Source organism: Chaetodon auriga, chromosome 18, assembly GCF_051107435.1.
Source record: "Chaetodon auriga isolate fChaAug3 chromosome 18, fChaAug3.hap1, whole genome shotgun sequence".
In the NCBI taxonomy this organism is placed as follows: domain Eukaryota; kingdom Metazoa; phylum Chordata; class Actinopteri; order Chaetodontiformes; family Chaetodontidae; genus Chaetodon; species Chaetodon auriga.
This window is the reverse complement of record NC_135091.1, coordinates 3,585,555-3,606,114: the sequence shown is the minus strand read 5'-3', so window position 1 is coordinate 3,606,114 and position 20,560 is coordinate 3,585,555. Positions and strand designations below refer to the sequence as shown.

General features: G+C 44.5%; 2 protein-coding genes across 6 annotated transcripts; one reads left to right on the top strand and one right to left on the bottom strand.

Annotated features, from left to right (window-relative positions):
- Positions 1 to 599: 599 nt before the first annotated feature.
- On the bottom strand, positions 600 to 8,669 carry bub1 (BUB1 mitotic checkpoint serine/threonine kinase). Its single transcript, XM_076755952.1, has 24 exons — positions 8,575 to 8,669; positions 8,356 to 8,415; positions 7,846 to 7,987; positions 7,546 to 7,742; positions 7,387 to 7,427; positions 7,216 to 7,295; positions 7,077 to 7,126; positions 6,772 to 6,956; positions 6,495 to 6,613; positions 5,763 to 6,220; positions 5,445 to 5,485; positions 5,241 to 5,360; positions 4,969 to 5,079; positions 4,776 to 4,857; positions 4,464 to 4,542; positions 4,057 to 4,234; positions 3,862 to 3,928; positions 2,801 to 3,654; positions 2,439 to 2,539; positions 2,175 to 2,336; positions 1,940 to 2,097; positions 1,670 to 1,847; positions 1,383 to 1,489; positions 600 to 1,173 (listed from the first exon to the last, which is right to left on the bottom strand). The coding sequence occupies exons 1-24, from the start codon at positions 8,595 to 8,597 to the stop codon at positions 975 to 977; spliced, it is 3,792 nt and encodes a 1,263-aa protein (XP_076612067.1). The 5' UTR covers positions 8,598 to 8,669; the 3' UTR covers positions 600 to 974.
- Positions 8,670 to 9,703: 1,034 nt separating this feature from the next.
- LOC143336080 (heterogeneous nuclear ribonucleoprotein Q-like) lies at positions 9,704 to 19,606 on the top strand. 5 transcript variants are annotated; one of them, XM_076755958.1, is made up of 11 exons: positions 9,710 to 9,827; positions 10,519 to 10,678; positions 12,318 to 12,436; positions 12,577 to 12,798; positions 13,390 to 13,566; positions 13,862 to 13,997; positions 14,119 to 14,324; positions 14,546 to 14,695; positions 14,903 to 15,024; positions 15,142 to 15,523; positions 17,256 to 19,606. In XM_076755958.1, the coding sequence occupies exons 1-11, from the start codon at positions 9,825 to 9,827 to the stop codon at positions 17,292 to 17,294; spliced, it is 1,716 nt and encodes a 571-aa protein (XP_076612073.1). In that variant the 5' UTR covers positions 9,710 to 9,824; the 3' UTR covers positions 17,295 to 19,606. The 5 variants fall into 5 exon arrangements, with proteins under 5 accessions (XP_076612068.1, XP_076612073.1, XP_076612072.1 ...); XM_076755957.1 differs by having other exon boundaries at positions 17,253 to 19,606; XM_076755956.1 differs by having other exon boundaries at positions 15,142 to 15,680.
- The last annotated feature ends 954 nt before the right edge of the window (positions 19,607 to 20,560 follow it).

The window sequence follows — 20,560 nt, the reverse complement described above, 5'->3', positions numbered from 1 at the left end:
ACAGCATTCCCACGACACGCCGCCGAGCAGACTGACTGAGGGGGAAGTTAAATTCCAAAAACAAGATATTTACACGCTCCACAGAGCGCGAACGAATGAGGAAACATCTCTGGAACATCAAACCACAGTCAGCGTCTGTTCTCCAAGAACAAAGACAGAACGAGCTGAGAGAACAGCACTGAAAGTTAAACGAAGTCTGGCAACATTAGCACCGATTAGCATCAAAGGTTTTACTGTCCAATAGATTAATTCTGATTGAGAAGATGACCCGGAGCTTATTATGTAACCAGCTTGTTTGTCAACATCAGTTTTAAGATGAACGTGTTTGTGGTAAACCCTCGGGGCGGTGGACGATCTTGTAAACATACAGGTAGAAAAATGCAGTTAAGCTGAGCTGCAGGTCTGAACAGGTAACAGATCAGAGGTGAGAGGATGAGTGGGCATACATGGAGTCTACTGATCAGGTGATGAGTGCAGCTTTAAAGGCACGTCTCTGCTGCCATCTGGTGGTCGTATCAAGTATGACGCAGGCGCCGGTTGTATTTTAGACTATTTTATCGTTGATTCAGTGATAAAGAAAGCTGTGATCACTCTGACATGTGGGAAACTCTTTAGTGTTCCTGTGAATTATCAACATTTCAAGTCTTTCAACAGTGAAAAAACATTTTAAAAAAAGGCAAAATCATCGTCTCAGCCTCCCGTTTATGGAAAGTGTGAATATAAAATCAGTCTTTTAAAAAACAGTAATTCTTAAATAGTTTTTGCATGTTATGGAGGCTCAACACAAATTTTATTCTTTACCAAAGAACATCAGTCATCACTCCCGGGACAATTTGGAAGCAAAATGAAAGTAGAAAAGCAACTAAAAGTATTTACATTTTTCTGTATGTACAGATTCTGATCAGGAGCTCAACTCGTCCTCCGGGGACCTTTCACCAAACCTCTCGTTTTCAGACGAAGGCAGCGCGGCGCCGTCATCTCCGAGCCGCCTTGTGGCTCTCCAGCAGCAGGACCACCAGGCGGCTCTTCAGCGTGGCCAGCTTGCTGCTGTAGTTCTGCTGCAGGACGGACGCCAGCTGGCAGCGGAGGCTCCGGAGGCTCGGCGGCGAGTCGCAGTCGGGCACGTTCAGCAGAGTGTGGAAGAAGTGCTGCCACAGGTCGCTGTGGGGGTTCCTGTGGAGTCAGACAGGAGACCCTGATACACTGACGCGGCCAGCTTCTTCACCTGACCCAGTTCTGATCCACTTCACTGTGGCAGACCAGGACCGAGGATGAATCGATTTTAGACCGACATTCACACTAATCATCTAATCATCAACGCTCTGCCATGAAGAAACACGACAAGCTGCACCAGAGACATGAACCCTCTTTGGACGCATTACCTTCTGAATGCGCCGTTTGTCCTCCACACGCCGCCTTCGTTCGTGACCTGCATGTACGTCCCAAACAGCATGCAGTACACAGTCCCTGCTATCCCAAAGTAATCCGTCTAAACACACACACACACGGGCAACATACAGGACAGCAGACACAGTGAGACCGTTAAAAGAAACCTGCCTTCAATGGTGTTTTAACTTAAGGATAATTCTCTGAATGTCACTACTGTTTCTGCACTAATACAGAACGTGTGACTCCTCTCCGGTTACAGGAGCGGACTGCGTGCGCTCACCTGATAGTTCCAGGGTTTCCCGCTGAGCATCTCGGTACACTGGAAGCCTGAGGTCATACACCTGGAGGTGAAAGCAGTGCCTTCTGGGAAAAGCTCCATGTCGATGCTCTGTCCGAGGTCGATGAGGACGAGGCCGTGGTCCACGTTCTCTGCATCGAAACACTTGTTCTCCAAGAACCTGGAACACAACAGCAGCGATGAGGAAAACCATAAAACTTCACAGCATTGACAGTAATGCGCATGTCGATGAACGTGGTTGTTGGCTGTTACCGCTCTCCGAGCAGGAAGTTGTCAGGCTTGATGTCGGCGTGGATGACACGGATGCTGTGCAGCTGCTCCACCATGTTCAGGATGCAGATGGCGAAGTACATGACGAGAGGCTGAGGCATCACTTTGTCACTCAGGGTTTTAAAGATGTTCACTGCGTTCTGAGAGAGGAGTCAAAGGTTCAGGACTCGACAGACAGAAGATGGCGTTCGTGTTCTTGTCTCTGATGCGAACCTACCAGCAGAGTGCCGTAGTTGTGAAGCTCGCCGAGCAGCACGCTCCCGTTGTGGAAGAGGTGAGCGGAGCGAATGCTGCTGTAGAGGTGACGGACGCCGGGCTGCAGCCGAGCGTCCAGCTGAGTGTTGATGTAAAACTCCCAGGGGTTGGCGGGCTTCTGAACCTGCAGTGACCATTATAAAGACAAAGATGAGGAGTGAGATATTCACTGGGAACATGAAGCAAACACCTCGTGGGTCTTCATCTGCAAACGCCACCATCTTACCTTTAACACCATCCTCTCTGAGGTCATGGGGTCAGTCGCCTGGAAGACCGTCGCAAAAGCGCCTTTTCCGAGGATGCAGTCGACTCGCAGGGACGCTTTTCCTGCCGGGAGGAAAAGATTTTCAATTCAGCGTCTTCTGGTTTTCTTCACTTCGCCTCAGCTCAGTGACAGCTTTGGTACGTTTGGAATCAAACCAGAAAACCTGAGTATTCAAGGGTCTGGCTGAGCTCACTGAGCAGCAAACACACAAGAATAAACCACATGAAACGAATTTTTGGATAGAATATAGTTGGCTGCTCTGTGGGAGTGTTCAAGCCCCTCTAAAATGGCGCCCTAATGACAGCTGCAGCTCGCCTTCTTACCCATGCTGATGGTGATCTTGGGGCTGATGTTGGGCACGTTGCACTGCCAGGTGATGCAGCGGGGGTGGGAGGTGAGAGGTGGTGTGAGCGCTGACAGCAGATTAGAGATCAGCTCCTCATCCCAGGGGTCCGACAGCAGCTGGGCCGCGGCTGTCCTGGCTGGTGTTGCTGCGTTCATGGACACGTCGGCGCCCGGCCTGAGTCCTCTGTCTGGACTCATCATGGGCTCGTCTGCGGCGCTGAACTGGCGCAGCTGCACCGGGCTCATGGGCACGTCGGCACAGAGCCGGGGCTGTTCTGGACTCATGAGGATGTCCCGGCTCTTGTTGGGGACGACCTCCCCTTTCTTGTGCAGACGGGGACTCAGGAAGGCGTCCAGGTCTGGCTCGACCAGGGCCTCTGGGCTTCTGATGGCCAGCCAGTCCGGGTTTAGAGCACACTCTGGGCTCATGGGGACATCGCAGACTGGTTTCTGGGCTCGTTCTGGACTCGCAGGGTTGTTGAAATCTTCCATGATTGTAAAGGGTTCCGCTTTGGGTCTGACTGAACTCTCGGGCTGCCGTGAGATCAGGGACGCTGGTTTTGGAGGCTGCTCTGGACTCGAGTACACTTCCCAGCCGGGCGCAGTGGTCCTGTGGACGGAGGAGTTGGTGGGACAGATGGTCTGGTCTCTGAAGGAGAGCGCAGCAGGAGGGGGAGGCTGCACCATGGTGGAGGAGGAGGAGGTCAGGCAGAGCTGGGCTGAGGCGAGACCTTCGCCGACGATGGTGCCGTGTCTCTCAGAGGAAGACACAAACTGACTGACGGCCGTTTCTGAGAGCTTCTCATCGGACGAACTCTGCTCCATGATGGGGCTGCGGGGGGGCGACAGAGGACACAGACAGACAGAGACGCTTTTACTTCAACTGCAGGCTATTGGCAAAACAAATGATATACAGGAAATAAAACCGGACCAAAGATCACATTTAAAATTATTTCCACAAGGAAATCAGTCATTCGGCTTTTCAGAGGTCGTCTAATGTCTGTACGTTTTTGCTGATACTCTGAATCACCATCATTACCTGAGATTTGTCGGCTGGCGTCTGATGAAAGCCTCGTCATCGCCATCACCTCCGTCGCAGTTGTTCTCTGGAGTTGAAAAAAGTATTATTTTTCAATCATGCTCCCAAAACTGAAGGAGTAAGAGCGCGACTGTTGTGTCTGACAGAAAAGGATATCGGTCATAATGAAGTGTGTGTGTGTGTGTGTGTGTGTACCTTTGTCCTGGAAAAAGTTGGTGCTGGAAGGCGTTTTGTGTGTGAACGGGGTGGAGACAAACTGAGCCAGCATGGCAAAGTCTGTGGTGCTGTTGGGACACGCAGCCAGCGAGTTCAGGGAGTTGTAGCGAGCGCCCCACATGGTGCTTTCATCCGGCATCAGATCCGAGGGAGTCTCCTGATCAGCAGACGGACAGTTAGAAAAACACACAGCAACTACAATAAAATTACTTTGGCCTGGATCAGAAAACACGACACGACGCCTCATTGTCGACATGACGCCAGTAATTCATAAGCTCAGAGTGGGTTGTTGACATGAAGTTAAAGGTTGGTGGTGATGGTGTTTGTGAAAAGGTGACGAAAACAAGTCGTGTTGAACTTTTTCATTCTGTTTTCTTCACACTCACGTTGGACTTGTTCGACACTTGGATTTCGGCCAGGGCTTTGATTGGTTTAGACCTCTCGACCACAGACGGAGCAGCGCCTCTGAGCACCGTGAAAGAGGGACAAAATAACAGGAGCGTCATTCATTGAAAGGTTAAGTGCAACCTTTCGTTTCATCACAGAATCACAAAAAAGCATCTAATAAGTTTTCATTTTAAATTTGTGTCTTTTGGATCGACATGCGACAGCTGACAGACGTCCACCATCTTTAGTTTTACAGAATATATTCAGGGTGTCATGCTGCTCGCTCTCTGGTGACCTGAGTCCATATTTACCTGCCATTTTCTTTGTCGGTGTCATCCTGGAAGATGGTGAACTGGGCTGTGGTCGGGGGCTTCGTGACAGAGGAGATGCCTCCTTCAGAAATCAATGGGACAAGAATTTAGTGAAGTGACAGGAAGCAGCAGGAAACTTAAACAGAAAGCATGAACATTTGAGAACGTCCACACCCGTTTACGACTTATTTACCGTTTCGTGGGTAGCCGGGTTCCACCTCCTTCTCAGCGGCGTGGAGCGCTGATGTGTTGTTGAACGGGTCCTCTAGGAGAGTCGGAGCCTGGAACATGTCCATGATCACATCTGGATGATACAAAACCAGACGAAATGTTATTCACTGCAACAGAATTTAGTGAGTCGCCATCGAAAGCTGGACTGAAGACGTGAAACTCCCCGGTAAAGGACTGAAAACCCTACAGCAAAGACAACCATGTGACCTAAAGTGAAGAGGCTGTGGCGCTCACCCAGTGCTTCCCGTGTGTTGACAGTAGGTGACGGCAGCACCCTGGACGGTGTGGCCTGAACAAAGCCCAGTGAATTGTTGGGAGTGATGTGAGACAGGTTGCCCGTGCCTCCCTGTGACACTGAGAGACACAAAGAGAAGGCTTGAAAACTCCCGGAAGAAGCTGAGATTAGAGGCCTTACTCATGAGCAACTGGTGGACTTACTGTTGAGTTTCTCCTCGGGTTCTGGAGGGTCATCAACATGCCTGAGAGGGGAAAAAAAAAAGCAATTTAGAAGAATGTAACTGTCTCTTTAACACCAGCCTGCGTCCATTGCTTTCAGCTCACTCATTCTCTTTGCCTCTCGTCTCTCCCTGCATGCAGCCCTCAGGGTGTTCTAGAATAACACAATTTTCACAAGCCTGCAAGAGCACCGTCTCCCCTGTCTGCTTCTTCAGATGTAGAGAGGAGATTCAAAAACTACTGTTGCTCTAAATAACACTAACTCCTGCAATGGTCTCAGCTGAATTAGAAGCCACTCACTGATGTGTGGCGTTGTGCTCTGGGAGCTGTCGGCTCTCCGTGCTGCTGGGATGAGTTCGATCGTCCTGGCAGAAAGCGTCAGTGTTCACAGCGGAGGTGCAGGCGGGTCTGTGGAGCGGCGGCTTCATCTGCTCGAAGAGTAAGGGCTGCTGCGCTGCCTGAGGCGGAACCATCGCTCGGTCCGTGGACAGTGAAGCCGGTGTGGAGTTTGGTAAATGAATGCTCCTGTCAGTCAGCACAGAGGGCTGAAGCGACACCCCTGAGCTCAGAGTGTTTGTGCTGCTCTGCTGATGAGGAGGTTCAGGGACCGCTGCAGCCTCGTGGATGAAGGTCGGCTCGGTGTGTAATCTCAAGCCGAGAGAGCGCCGGCTGCTCAGGTGATTTGAGGGTTGAGGACGCCCAAAGGGCTGCTGGGTAGGATTAGGGTTCAGACCGGTGGATGTTTCCACTGCAGACAGCTGCAGCAAAGAACACAAAGGTTGACAATTCATGTAAGATTTTACATTGTTAAACAGCACAAGGTGGTTCGATAACTGAATTACAATAACTGCATGGCAATACAGTGGTCATGTGACGCCTGTCGTGAGGTTGAGCTCATTACTATGATCACTAGGGGTTAGAGGTCGACCGATTAAGTGGTCCAGCTGATTAATCTGCGCTGATGGGAGGTTTCACAGACTATCGTTATCAGTGGAACGTGGCTCTGATTCTGGCGAGAGTCAACCGTCTCACCATCTGTGATGACAGCTGGCAGGTTGAACCTCCACAGGCGTCCAGATCCCGGTTTACTTCCTCCAACATACATTTAATGCTCAGGATGCCCTCCTCGTGCTCCCTCAGCTTCTTCTCCACTTCAAACAAAACAAAAACACATTATAACAAAGTCACTTAATAAAACACATCACGTGCGTCGTGCCAGCAGTACTTGGGATTTGTTTTTAACCCTCGATTGTCTCAGAGCAGATAATCAGTAAGCAGTCTACAGTTGGATTTTAAAACAGCAGCTTACTGATTTCTCTCAGCTCCTTCTCCTGCTTCCTCTGAAGCTCGAAGAAGTATCTTTCTGCTCGGACCTCCTCAAAGCATAATTCAGATCCTTCGCAAACAAGCGCTTCCGTCGTGTACTCAGGCACAGTCTGAACACTGGAGCCTTGACTCGAGGGAGTCGTCCCTGAAGTCTCAGAGCGGGAGACTCTGTGGGGGAGAAAAGAGAGATCATTAAAAAACGATCTTCCTGAAGCACTTCCAGTGCTACAGATCATACAAGAGTAGATTACAGTGCATGTTAGGTCACAGAAAACTAATTTTACTTACGTTATGATGGTTTTTCGTGTGGGTGGTTTGGGTGGACAGTCCACAGAGGCCTGTAACAGAGGACGAAGATTACTACTCGGTTTGAAAAGCACATGTTGAAGTTATTCAATGGTTATCGTGGAAATTCAAATATACACACCTTGTTTTGAGCAACAGGCTCTCTGTGGGATGGCATCTGATTGGTCAAATGGGAATTTTGCCATGGGGTTCGAGCTCCTGCTTTAAAGTCGAATAAAAATCCAACAGTCAGTTGCTGATTCAATATATAGAAATCTCTTTAAATAAAAAAGGAAGGAACACACACTCCTACCTGATGCTGATGTCCTGCTTCTGGTTCTTGTCTGAAACAGCCTGCAGATCAGATTTATTTTTTATTTAAAGCAAATTAAAGTTATTGTTGTGCATGATTTTGTTCGACAGTGCATAATCCACGTTCTCGTGCCTATACTTTACATTTTGTTGTTGTTACCTGTATTCATTGAGGACAGTGTCGGCTGGCTGGGCTTGGTTCTCTATTGCTTTCTGGTACACGGCATCGGCCTGGTCGTTCAAACCCCTCTGTTCAAACTGCTGTGCCCAGACCACATAGAGGGCAGCCGTCCTGGTGCCGATGCCCTTACTGTAGATGTGACTGTACAGCGCAGTGGGGTCGGAATAATAACTCGCCTGTCGGACAGGTTGAATGAAGAAGGCTTTCAACGTCTGAATAACAAACTGACTGTGGTCATGTGACTGCTGCATAATCCGGTAATATTTGAGTCAGACTTACACATTTGATGCAGTAGTTCACATATCTGATGTCATTTGCGTATCGCTCAACAGTCAAAAATCTCTCTACAAGAGTGTCAAAGACCAGTGACATCTCGTTGCCACCGTCTACAGGTAATGTTTTCTCCAGGTAATCCACAAACCTTGGAAATATAGAGGGACACGTCTTCAGTACTGTGTCAGCTATCAGTCATACATATGTCATTAAAGTGCAGTTAAAAGTTGGACAGAGAGCATTACAGAGTAAATACCAACAGCAAAGAAAACTCAGTCCGAAGCAGAGTAAACAAAGATAATTAACTAACAACTGATCAGAGACAATTTTCAAAATCAAGAGACTGAACAACATTACAAGTTAACTGAATTAATAATTAAATTAGAGAACTGGCAAGTGAATATGAGACTGCTGCTGTTAAGTCAGCTTTGTTTCCTATGTAAAAAATCTTTTCGAGCTAGATGAAGTAAGAACATTTGCTAGCATATGCTAACTTAAACCAGTCAAACTACTCACTTGTCCCATGGATCCAGTGGGTCGTCTCCTGTATATGAGCTCAAACTCCTTTCAAAACACCTAAAGGGGCGAACACACGCCAAAATCAAAGAAAAGTAGTGTAATGTCTGAGAGTAAGACCGTTTATATATTAGTTGTAATTCAGCGACACATCCGTAGCGCTAAAGCTAACCGTTAGCACAGAGCTAACCGTTACTGAAGTAGCTACCGGTGACTTACTGTAAAGAAGTGGCAACATCCATTTCGCCTTGGATTAAAAAAAAATCCTTTAAAAACGCAAACAGTAAACAAACCCGTGTGTTGGTACCGACCAATCTATCTGACTGACTGTTTGGCTGGCTTTACAAATCAATTTCGCCGGACAGCTTCCATCGTTGGGTTTGTTTCTCTCCTCTAAGACGGGGCCGTTCCTGCTCGCTACATTTGAAATTTCGCGCTCAGCCAATAGCAACGCAAGCGATTTGCTTTTTACCGGAAAGACACGCCCCCATGACGTGACGAAGTTCCGGGTAAAAAATACACAACACCAGAGCTATCAAAACAAATAAATAAATAAGCGCTGAACAGCACAGTACAAGTCAAGAATTAAGAGAAAAAATACACCAGAAGGAAGTCAAATTAAATTAAAATCGATCTAAATCAACGTATATTACCTTACCTGCCTTGCTTTTCCCCTTAATAAAGTTAAGAGATGCACATAATTGCACTCAATAAAATCATATTTACTCCAAACCCATATTTCCCTTCCTCATACGTTACGAAAAGTTATTATTATTATTGTTATTATTATTGTTATTATTATTATTATTATTATTATTATTATTATTATTATTATACGTGAAAGGTAGGCTGAGGATGTAGTTTCTATCTCGATTCGTGTTTTCCGGTTTAAGTTTCAAAATAAAAGTTGTAACTCGTAGACAAAATAAAATATTTACCAAGAAAGTAGTGTGGCTTGTGTTTAATTTCCACCTCTAACACATAGCACAAAATTAGTAAAGCATTATATCCACAGTAATTTGCCACAAAAGAGTGTTGTTGCCAGTGAAGGCCACAGTTAGCTGGGGTGAAGATATATACAAATGTAGCAACGATATGCTGAACCGCAAGGTAGTATGAGATATTCGTAGCTTTGTTATCGGGATAAAGTGTGAGCTAATCAGAGCTAGTGACAAGCTGTAAAAAAAAAAAAAAAAAAAAAAAAAAAAAGCTATAATGAAAATCAGTCACTGGATCAGTGTCACTTCTGGCCGGACGCAAGCTTGTGAAAACTGAGCAGCCCGTGAGGAGCCGTTTAAGAAACCCCTTACATACAGGCGAGAAGCAGAGCTCGCGACGTTACGTAGCCGCCATTTTGTTTCACCGGGAGTAAAGAAACCAAGCAGAAAAGCACCGGCGTCAATATTTTCCTTTATTAGAAGCACCTTCAACACGGCGGATCAACATCGTGCACCCAAGTTTAAACACGCATGGTATGTGTAAACTGAACTGACCGATAAACTACAGGAACAGGTTATGCTGACTTAGTGCTTTATGCACAGTGATGTTGGATGCGTTGCACGACCGGCCAGTGTTGGCTAATATTACAGAGCAGCTCGTTTACATGGCTAGCCGGCATTTTGAAAAATGGGCCCGCTTTGATTGACGGCCGGTTAAACAGATGTTGTATGCATGGCAAAGGTGTTCGTAATTTAGAGAAACAGCAAATGCACTAAAGGTTTTTGCTGCGAGATTCATTTTTTAATGTTAGCCTCACTGAGGTTGGACCTCCACACGCGCGGCGAAGGCTGGGGCCTGTGATGTGCACGAGCCAGCGATGCTAGTTATCATTAGCTTCAGAGGCGTGGTGAATGTTTGGAAGTGAGCTGCATTTAGCTGGACCTCATGAATTTATTATATTGTGTTTTGATAGGTCAGTCTGAGCGGTGTCCGCCCTTTTCGATGAAGTTATGAGTAAGTGATGAGACGTTAAAGTTGGACAAACATGGTCCAAATGTTGTCTCAGTTTCGTAACTAGTGCTACCAGTGCAGCCTCTCCGAAAGCATTAGTTTGCCAGCGGTGCTTAGTCTTGAACGATGGCGCCAAACTGCACACCTAATTTGTTGGCCCAGTTTCTCTTGTGACCGCAGTCGTTTAATTCTTCTATAATCTTATGCACACAGATGTCTGGAGACATGGCCACAGATCATGTTAACGGGAACGGTACGGAGGAACCAATGGACACTACCGCAGCGGTGACCCACTCAGAACATTTTCCAGCTTTACTGGAAGCTGGTTTACCTCAGAAAGTTGCTGAGAAGCTAGATGAACTTTACGTAGCAGGTAAGCATAAGTTCTGACATTGTCTCTTGTACATGCCTGCTTTGAGAAAAGCATGTTCATACAGATGTCAGGCAGCACCACACTGTTGTGAAACAGGACATGTGAGAGATATGGGATATGGCAAATGCCAAAAGTCTTTCTCCTTTCTTCAGATAAGTGTGGCAGTATTCTGTGTTTGTTATTGTAAACAAATCCCATGAAAAGATCAGAACAGCTGTGAGTTTATCCCACGTACATACAAGTATGTATCTGAAGTCGCATGCATCTTATCCCTCTGTGCCGTACAGCTTTATTGTTGACCAAAAACATATCAGTGAGCCACGCTGTAGCTCTGTCTGACATGTTCCTTCATTACCACAAACAGAGACTGTATTTTGTTTTGAGTCAAGCCCACACACACTGTCCTGCTGCCAGAAATATTCACTGGAACTCCAAATGTGTATTTATCCAAAACTGAAAGTAAAACCTAACACGCAAGCAATTCTTGTGTGAACATTAACTGTGAAATACTTAAGTGCACAGCTGTTCTGGAAATCATTCATCCTCCTATTTTAGTAGAACATTTGTGATCTGTTATTAAAGATTCATGTCTCTGGTAGAAACCAATGGGTTTGGGGCTGCTTCAGACAGGGTTCGCAAGACTGAAAGTACTGAGCAGCAGAACAAATTGCTGCCTTTCATGGGATTTGTTGACAGTTTGAAGATAGGCTATCAACAGAGTTGCGCTTTAACATTGATCACTGAAAACAATGGTGACCAGGGAAATGAAATATCATTCACTCATTGATGATTCCCCTGTAATATAATCAGCTAATAACTGAAATTGAAGCCGTCGTTGAAGGTTGTTAAACTAATCATTTGGGCAGCAGGATGACAGAGGGGTAGTTAGTTCACAAGTTAAGTAGGATTTGTCTAACTGCTTGTTTTGCCATGTGTCTTCTTCCCTGATCGATGCCCAGCATTCACGTCTATTTGGATTAAATCATGAGATAAAGGTGCTGCCTCTGTTTTACATGGATATGTTGCTGTAGGTCTCAGTCTGAGTGTTGTCCTGCTGTTATGTGTCGAGGCTGAACTGAATGGGTAGAAGGATGTCGCCATAAAAGGTTTAAGGAAAGTAGATTGAAGCCAGCTGGCACTGTGGCACGCATAGAAACAATAGAGCAGCTGTCTGGCTGCAGCAGGTGAATTGTACTCTTTGAAAGGGAGCTGAAGGAGCCTCAAAGGTGTTATCCGGACTGTCAATTGCACCACTTGTGGTTGAAGTGTTTTAGAGAATCTTGATGTCTTTTAAATCTAGTTTTGACAGCATTTGTTTCAGTTTGAGTCACAGTGCCCTTTGTTATTGTTTTTGACAGTGTCTGTTGTACCAGTTTTCTGCTGCAGGTCTGATTGATTGTGTTGAAGCTGTGCACTGTATGGGACTGTAAAACATTAGCATACAGAAAAATGAAACTTATACAGAATTTAAGTTTTGTGTCTTCAGCTATCATTTTCCTCCGGTACAGATCGTTTATTATGAAGCCTCTATTGTGCAACTGCTTCATGGCCGCATGAGTCATACACCCTTGGTTTCTGAGTGCAAACATGCTCAGATGATTCTTCTTTGAACACCATATTTGCAATATTTTGTCACCAGGCCTCGTAGCACATAGTGACCTAGACGAAAGGGCTATTGAAGCTTTGAAAGAATTCAATGAGGAGGGAGCCCTGCAAGTGCTGGTCCAGTTCAAAGAGAGTGATCTGTCACACGTGCAAGTAAGTTCAATCACCTGGAAAACAGAGTTGTTGGTTAATATGTTGCTTCAGGACAACATTTGTGGCTTACAAATACTACGTGCTGTTTTTCCCCTATAATAGGTAAATATCGAAGTTTGAACAGTTTTTCTTCATTCCAGAACAAAAGTGCCTTTCTGTGTGGGGTAATGAAGACTTACAGGCAGAGAGAGAAACAAGGGACGAAAGTTTCAGATTCCACTAAAGGACCAGATGAGGCTAAAATCAAAGAACTCCTGGACAGAACCAACTACACACTTGATGTAACAACAGGCCAGCGAAAGTATGGCGGGCCCCCACCTGAGTCAGTGTACGCAGGTGCCCAACCCAATGTTGGAACAGAGGTACACTTTGTTATGTTGTTTGAAGAGTAAATCACTGCTGTCAGTCGGCGGTGGGAACTGAATTAGTTTTTTCTTTAACTGCATCTAATTGCTCACTGAGCTCTCATAGTGATACAGTTTTTTCACTCTTAGCTTTAAGACTCTGCAAGATTAAGCAATACAGACTGCCTGATATTTTGCATATTACCGCAGATGTTCAGAGCCAAGTTTGAACAAGTCACTTCACACTTAACGTCTATTATACAAACAGTTTGCATGAAAGGAAGGGTTAGTTGGATTTCTTTATCCATCTGAACTTGCTCACAAATTAATGACTCTGTCAACTTGTAAATTGTTAGTGGTTGAACCCTACAAAGAAGCCACACTAGCTTGTGTGTCAGTAGAAAGTTTAGTCAGAAACACCTGCGGTTGTAGTTGTTGTCATTGTTGTAAGAGTGAAAACTCACATGGATCACATCCTTATCAATGCAGTTCTCATAAAGTGGCTATTGACTGGATTTTTATTGGCAGTTTTCCCAGTTTAATAGCAGCAGGGGTTGTCTGGTCTGTAAAGGGGAAGTATCTTTCTAAATGTTCCTTATGTTCTGGTAGATTTTTGTTGGGAAGATTCCTCGTGACTTGTTTGAAGATGAGCTGGTTCCTCTCTTTGAGAATGCTGGGCCTATCTGGGACCTCAGGCTAATGATGGACCCACTGAGTGGCCTGAACAGGGGCTATGCCTTTGTCACCTTCTGCACTAAAGAAGCAGCCCAGGGGGCAGTGAAGCTGGTAAGTTTGCCATAAATGCACTGAATTGAGTCAGGATGGTAGTTTTTGAACAACATCCAGTTAAATTGTGTGTGCAAAATTACCTGAATACTCCACAAATAATAGCCCAGGAGCTTGCAGCTTAATTGTAAACGAGAGAAAAATTACTTATTTCACATGTAGATGAAAAATTCCCCTCCTTTAGGTAAAGTTTTCAACTTTCTGTGAAATGTTCTTAGCAGAAAGTTGGATGTGGTTGACCTGTTGTCATCTGTCATCATAATTCACAGTATATTGTTTACATGTTCTTTTCCAGTGTAATAATCATGAGATTCGCCCTGGAAAGCACATTGGGGTGTGTATATCTGTTGCCAACAACAGGCTATTTGTTGGTTCCATTCCCAAGAGTAAAACAAAGGAGCAGATTGTCGAAGAGTTTGCTAAAGTCACAGGTAAAGAAGTCTGCTGCTGCAGGTGTGAAATTTGGTTTGCCAGTTATTCTATTCAATCCAATCTGAAGCACTTAAACTTGATTGCTCAGTCTGAGAAAATCTTATTTCTGTCTGCTCACAGAGGGTCTCAGTGATGTCATATTGTACCATCAGCCCGATGACAAAAAGAAGAACCGAGGCTTCTGTTTCCTGGAGTACGAAGACCATAAAACTGCTGCTCAGGCTCGCCGCCGGCTAATGAGCGGAAAGGTCAAGGTTTGGGGCAATGTGGTGACAGTAGAGTGGGCCGATCCCATTGAAGATCCTGACCCAGAGGTTATGGCCAAGGTGAGCACCAGCAGTCGTGGAAAATACCAAATATTGAGGAAAAGGGTCTTGAAATGTCACTTTCTACTACTTGGCAGACAGTGTTAATGGCGTAAATGGTACCAAAATCGTCTTATGGAATAATGATAACAGGCTTTATGGGCCTTTAGCTTGAAAATGAACTGCGTATCATCCTAAAATGCTTTTCATGTCTCTAATCTGTGTCTCTGTCCATTTTGCAGGTGAAGGTTTTATTTGTGAGAAATCTTGCCAACGGCGTCACAGAGGAGATCCTGGAGAAGTCGTTTAGTGAGTTTGGAAAACTGGAGCGAGTTAAGAAGCTCAAAGACTACGCTTTCATTCACTTTGAAGAGAGGGATGGTGCAGTAAAGGTATTTTCTCTCAGCCTGTTTTGCAGGGTTTTTTTTCCATGTTTTTAAGCCATGAATTCTAGCAGAAGCTAACTCGTCTGTACTGTTTTCATCGAGTAGTTACCCGGGACGGCACTTTCTCGGCTTGAACCTAAATACTGCGATTGTTGAACCGTAAGACATTAGCAAAAATGTGAAGAAACGTGTCCGACGTCCTGCTTTTCTCAGGCATTGGAAGAAATGAATGGGAAGGAGCTTGAGGGAGAGCCGATTGAGATTGTTTTTGCCAAACCACCCGATCAGAAACGGAAGGAGCGCAAAGCCCAGAGACAAGCAGCCAAAACCCAAATGTAAGAAACATCTCAGCGGGTCCTCTGATTGTGAGATTTTCAGGATGGTATCCTCTGAAATTGTGCTCATCATCTTGTCTCTTGTTTATGCTCCTTGAAATCTTTCACACTCCTCAGGTATGATGACTATTACTACTACCCTCCCCCTCCCCACATGCCTCCTCCTGTCAGAGGCCGGGGCAGAGGTGGCAACCGGGGCGGCTATGCGTACCCCCCCGACTACTACGGTTATGATGACTACTATGACTACTATGGCTATGACTATCACAGCTACCGCGGAGGCTACGAGGACCCGTACTACGGGTATGACGACTTCCAGGCTCCGGGACGAGGCCGGGGCGGCAACAGAGGCTCCCGGGGTGGATCCTCTCCGGCCAGAGGACGCGGTGGCGCCGGGGCACCCAGGGGCAGGGCCAACTTCTCCCAGCGTGGCGGACCCGGACCAGGCCGCGGCGGGCGGGGCGCAAGAGGAGGCGTGCAGCCGAGAGGGCGAGGAGGGGTACGTGGTGCTCGGGGTGGCCGCGGTGGAAATGTAGGAGGAAAGCGCAAAGCTGATGGGTACAACCAGCCAGATTCCAAGCGTCGCCAGACCAATAATCAGAACTGGGGCTCTCAACCCATTGCTCAGCAACCGCTCCAAGGTGGTGATCATTCTGGTAACTATTCCGGTTACAAATCCGACAACCAGGAATTTTATCAGGATTCTTTTGGGCAACAGTGGAAGTAAACCAGTAGGGCTTTGATAACAAAATCCGTGTTTATTGTTTTTGTTTTTGTCTTTTTATTTAGAGACTTGATCTGATTGGCCCTCAATCCCATACGGTTGCCTGCGTTTTTTTCCTCAAAATTGGTGACATCTGGCAAGATATCTTTTTGTACATATTTTAATAATCCGCTTGGACTCAAACAGTAGTCACACTCCCACCTGTTTCTGGCGAACTGGTTTTCTTTTTTCTTTTTCTTTTTTCCTTTTTTCCTTTTTTTTAAAGATGGTCGTTAAAAAGATTTTCCATAACAAAGTTTGAAAAAAAAAAATTTTTAGATGCAAATATGTGCTCGAGCTGTCTATTTGGCTATAGCTTTATGTATGTTTTTAGAAATTCTGGTTTTCATGTTTTACGTAGCTAACAGCAACAAAGCATATGTCTCCTAAACCTGTATTTAAAACAAATGAAAATACAATTTGTATTGTCACAAAGTAATGCGTGTCTTGTTATTGAAAAGAAAAAAAAAAAGGACCATCGTAGTCCTATTTTTTGGCTTTACATTTTGGCTTGTATTCTTTGCTGTTTGTCTGCTTTAATAAACATACACGCACACGTGTACAAAACTTCAAATTGTGTTGCAAATTCATGTTTCGGCAAATTCTCTCTTCAAATTGCCTTCAAATTTAAGGCTCCTTGTGGAAGAAAATGGACTAAAGGTTTGCCAATGTTGGCCACATGCTACAGTGTCACCTTGCATGCCATCAAATTCCAAATCACCTATAGTCGGCATCTCTCAAGTGCTCTGTATATGTAGTGACATACTTCATCCTTATGAGTTCCTCTCATGTCCAAAAACATAAATGTGTCACAAATTGGTGTCCTAAATTCACTGTCGATGCAGCATTTAGACTAAACTCCACCCCCTACAATTCTGTCATACAAGTACCTTTTGTTACTCGTGGGGGGAATAAAAGCACAATTTGATTTATTAATTTGAAAGTGAAGCTTTTCCTTGTCCCAGAAGGATCTACCTGGCCGTTGAAGGCCTGGATACTAATCTTGCATGTTTATCTGGAGGTTTGATATTGTGCCAATGTGGGAGATAACTGCCATGCATGACCCGCTTGTAGTGTTTTTGTTCCCTTTGCTTTCCTAGACACAATGGCTGCTCTTAACCCCCCCGCCCCTCCTCCCCCTCTCTGCCTGTCTGAGCGTGTCCACGTTTCACCTGCCGCACCTCGAACTTTTTACGTTTTGTGGTCCGGAGCGGGCCGATTCTCTGCTTGTCGTCCTCCTTTAAGGCATTGACATGTGCATGTTAAACCAGGGCGTGCGAGTCTGTGAGAGTGCTTTGTCTTACGTATGCAAATTCATGTTTTACTCGTCACACAGTTTCTCCCTCTGCAGTTAAACTGAGTGCGAGTGTGTGAGCGCGAGGGACACAGAACAGTAGATGTGTGTGTAGATGTAACATGATCCTGTTTTCCATTCTCTAATTGCTTCCTTTTGTTACCTGACTAGCAGGGAAAAGGGGTCGAGGCCGGTCCTGATGTGTCGCTATGAAGACTGACCAGTGTTTGGCGTTACACACTGCAGGCTACCAGTGGATGGAATGGTAAGGTCAACTGACTCAGTGGTCCAATGGCATTCCAGCCTTTTTAAGGAGCAGATCTCCTGAAAACTGCCATGTTTGAAGATAATCAGAAGAGCAAAACTTGATTTTAAGTTTTTTTCTTTCTTCTTCTTTTTTTTTTTTTTTTTTTAAGAGTTTTAAGTTTATAAGCCCCCAGCCCCAAATATGCCATTTGAGACTTACTGAGTAGGAGTTCATGATGGACATCCTTCTGGAAAAGTCTTTGCACTTTTTTTGTTTGGAGTGGTTTAGTGGAACTTGATGCTATTTTTTTTTTCTTTTTGTTTCTTTGAGCTCTTAAACTACATCTTTATGGTGGACTAGACATGATAATCTATGATTATCACAGATAGCTTTGAGGTTTGATCATCTGGTATTGAAGGTTGGGCATTCCAGGAGAGTTGTTCTGTTAAGAACCTAAGCCACCAAGGGTCCGTTAACTACCTCAGTTTCGAGGACTCGCCTGCTCTGCCCGATTTTGTACTCGAGGAAACCGAGGCAGGGTTCAAACCCCTTCCCCAGCTCTCACCCCTCCACCTCAGAGATATGCACAGGCAACAACAGCAGCACTTGATGAATATTAGTTCTCACCTGAGACTTGACGTAGGCTACAGACGTTAGCTGGTCCTCCTGAAATGAGCCTCAACAAGCTTTGCTGTCTTGATACATGAATTGAGTGATTATGTAGTTTACAGACAGCTGTTGTGTTATAACTGTTATTTTTCTGTGTAAAATCTTAACTGCCTGGAAACCATCATACTTTGTCTTCCACGATGGGAAAACTGTCTTATTTTTTGTTTCTGTTTGTGGCCATCAGTGTGAGGATGTTTGCAAAGTCGTGTCTCAGGCTGTCTGCTTTGCACACCCATCTGTGTTTCTTCATGACGCGAATGACCACTGACATCCCATGAAGCTGCCTTTTATTTAGGCTCTCTGAGCAGGACTGGAATAAAAATTTATTTATTTCTGTGTCCTGAGAAGTTAAGGAATCGAACTAAACATGGCATGGAAAAGGTTTTCATCGCAAAAGCATGATTATATATTTCACCTTTTATGTCGCTGTAGACTGATTATCATGCCAGATTTGTGGTTGTGACAAATTATAGAGTAAAACTTGTGTTAATTCATCATTGTACACATTATACTGGAAGTCAAAGTGTTAAGAATTTAAAGGAGCAAATCCATCCTGATGTATTTTGGCGAAACGAAAGGCTTTGGTGATGTACCTTGCATTTTTGGGCGGTGTGCGATGTTATAATACTCTGACAGAGCTGTTAGAGATGTTATTGTCCCACAGATGTCAGTGGCTTCTGACGTCTCTGTGGTACGGTGTGTGTGGGGTGGAGTGAAAATGCACTACAGTGTGCGTGTCCTTGGTAATGAGGGGACATGTCAGTGCAACAGCGAGGCTCGGTGGTGTGTTTTTTGGAGCTCTATGGCTCAGAGGAAGGAGATGTATCAGGCTTTGATACGCACAGTACTTGTTAGGTGAATATTTGGGTTGTTTTTTTTTGGGGGGGGGGGGGGGGGGCGGTAGTGTTAATAAGAAAAAGATATAAAATGTCAGGCTTGCCCTTTGAATGATGCGAGGTACCAATCATGTTTTGGTGTGCATGGAGCACTTTTTGAACTCTGTGTGCACCAATGCACAGCAGGCACAGGGAGGAAATCTGTTGCACAAACATCAATTTATGCACTCACACGACGCATTACGTCTGTGGGACTGTTTCTATTTTAAGAACACGACAGCAATATTTATATTTCCCGACTATACAGAAAGGCATCCTGGGAATTGTAGGAATAAAGCAGTTTACGTCATTGAGAGTAACCCTAAATGCATTGTACGCCACAGGTGTGCACAGGTAATGGTGAATCAGTGTCAGAGGTTGGATTTCTCCTTTAAGCTCTTTCAAACATTAGTTGACAGTAATCTTGTTGCCTTTTTGTGGCGTTTGCCGCCAAATGTCTTGAACCTGACTCGTGTTTAGCGTTCTTCCAGTTCAGAAAGGATTGTGCAGCTTCTTTTCTCTTTTTACCAGGTTTGCCAGAAAGAGCCTGATGACTTTTTTTTTTTTCATACTAGTATTGACTCTGTTGGATCACCAATTTTAAGGGTCAAGAATGTTGTTTTTTTGTTGTTGTTTTTGCTAACAAGTGTGTTTGCATTCTTGCAAATGAATTGTTTTATACTGTACAGTGAGGTGAGTTAAACCTATTTTTCTAATAAAGTTATTGACTTTGATCTGGGGTTGTGTATTTTGTTATATAGCCACTTTTATTGCTTGTAGATATGTATAGATATGTGGAACTCCATATCATGAATATATGGTTTCTATTTTAAACAACACGGTACAGTATAAATAGATATTTTTGAGTTCATGAAGATGTTCACGAGTGTACTTTTCACTGTTCTGCAAGCAGCTAAATTCAGTCAAATGTATTAGTACAGGAGTTTAATGTGCACAGGCAAGCAACGTGTGATTATTTTACAGCCCTTTAAATTATGGGCCTGTCGTTTAATCTCAGACTAAGAACTGTCCCTTTAACGTGGAGAGAAACCAGTTTATTCACAAACTTTAATGAACTGCGTTAAAATAAAAAAACTAAAATATAGATTTTTAATAGTAAATGAGTTCCTGGATGAACATTTCATGGTTTTTCCAATCATTAATGTCAGTACATTAACAGAAAAACATTGATTGTCCAAGCGGAAGCGGCGTTGTTTGGATTGTGGGTTGCCATGTCCGTTTAGTAAAAGACACGTTTGGTGCGTATGTCTCTGAGATGATTTTATCAATTCAGGAAATAGTTTGTTCTTCCCAGGTATTTTCTGACATTTTCCAGAAACGTGAATAATGGAGGAAATAATCTTCAGATTAACGGATCCTAAAAATAGTTGCAACTCTATACTTAAAGTGAATAATTAAGTGCACATTTTGTCTGTATAACATCCATAACTGTATAGACGTCTCCCCGTGTGTAACCTTTAAATAAAGTAATAAAATATTTTAGGTTTCAGAAAAATCTTAAAATCCATGATGCTTTAAATTTCCTGTAATTATAGTTAATCAATGAAAAATTTTAAGATCGAAATACAAGTGAATCCATTCACATTTTCTTTTCAAAAGACAAAGATAATTTGCATGAGTGATTAGTTTGATTAGTGTCATCACTGTCTGCCATATAATCCCATTAA

What these genes read in the sequence shown, in the direction of transcription:
- bub1 (XM_076755952.1), bottom strand. Translation starts at nt 8,597, where the DNA reads ATGGATGTTGCCACTTCTTTACA. An exon ending in CAACTTTTTCCAGGACAAAG is followed by an intron (nt 3,929 to 4,056) that starts GTACACACACAC and finishes TTTCAACTCCAG; the next exon opens with AGAACAACTGCGACGGAGGT. An exon ending in CAGAGAGGATGGTGTTAAAG is followed by an intron (nt 2,337 to 2,438) that starts GTAAGATGGTGG and finishes TGGTCACTGCAG; the next exon opens with GTTCAGAAGCCCGCCAACCC.
- LOC143336080 (XM_076755953.1), top strand. An exon ending in AGATGAACTTTACGTAGCAG is followed by an intron (nt 10,679 to 12,317) that starts GTAAGCATAAGT and finishes TTTTGTCACCAG; the next exon opens with GCCTCGTAGCACATAGTGAC. An exon ending in ACCCAGAGGTTATGGCCAAG is followed by an intron (nt 14,325 to 14,545) that starts GTGAGCACCAGC and finishes TCCATTTTGCAG; the next exon opens with GTGAAGGTTTTATTTGTGAG.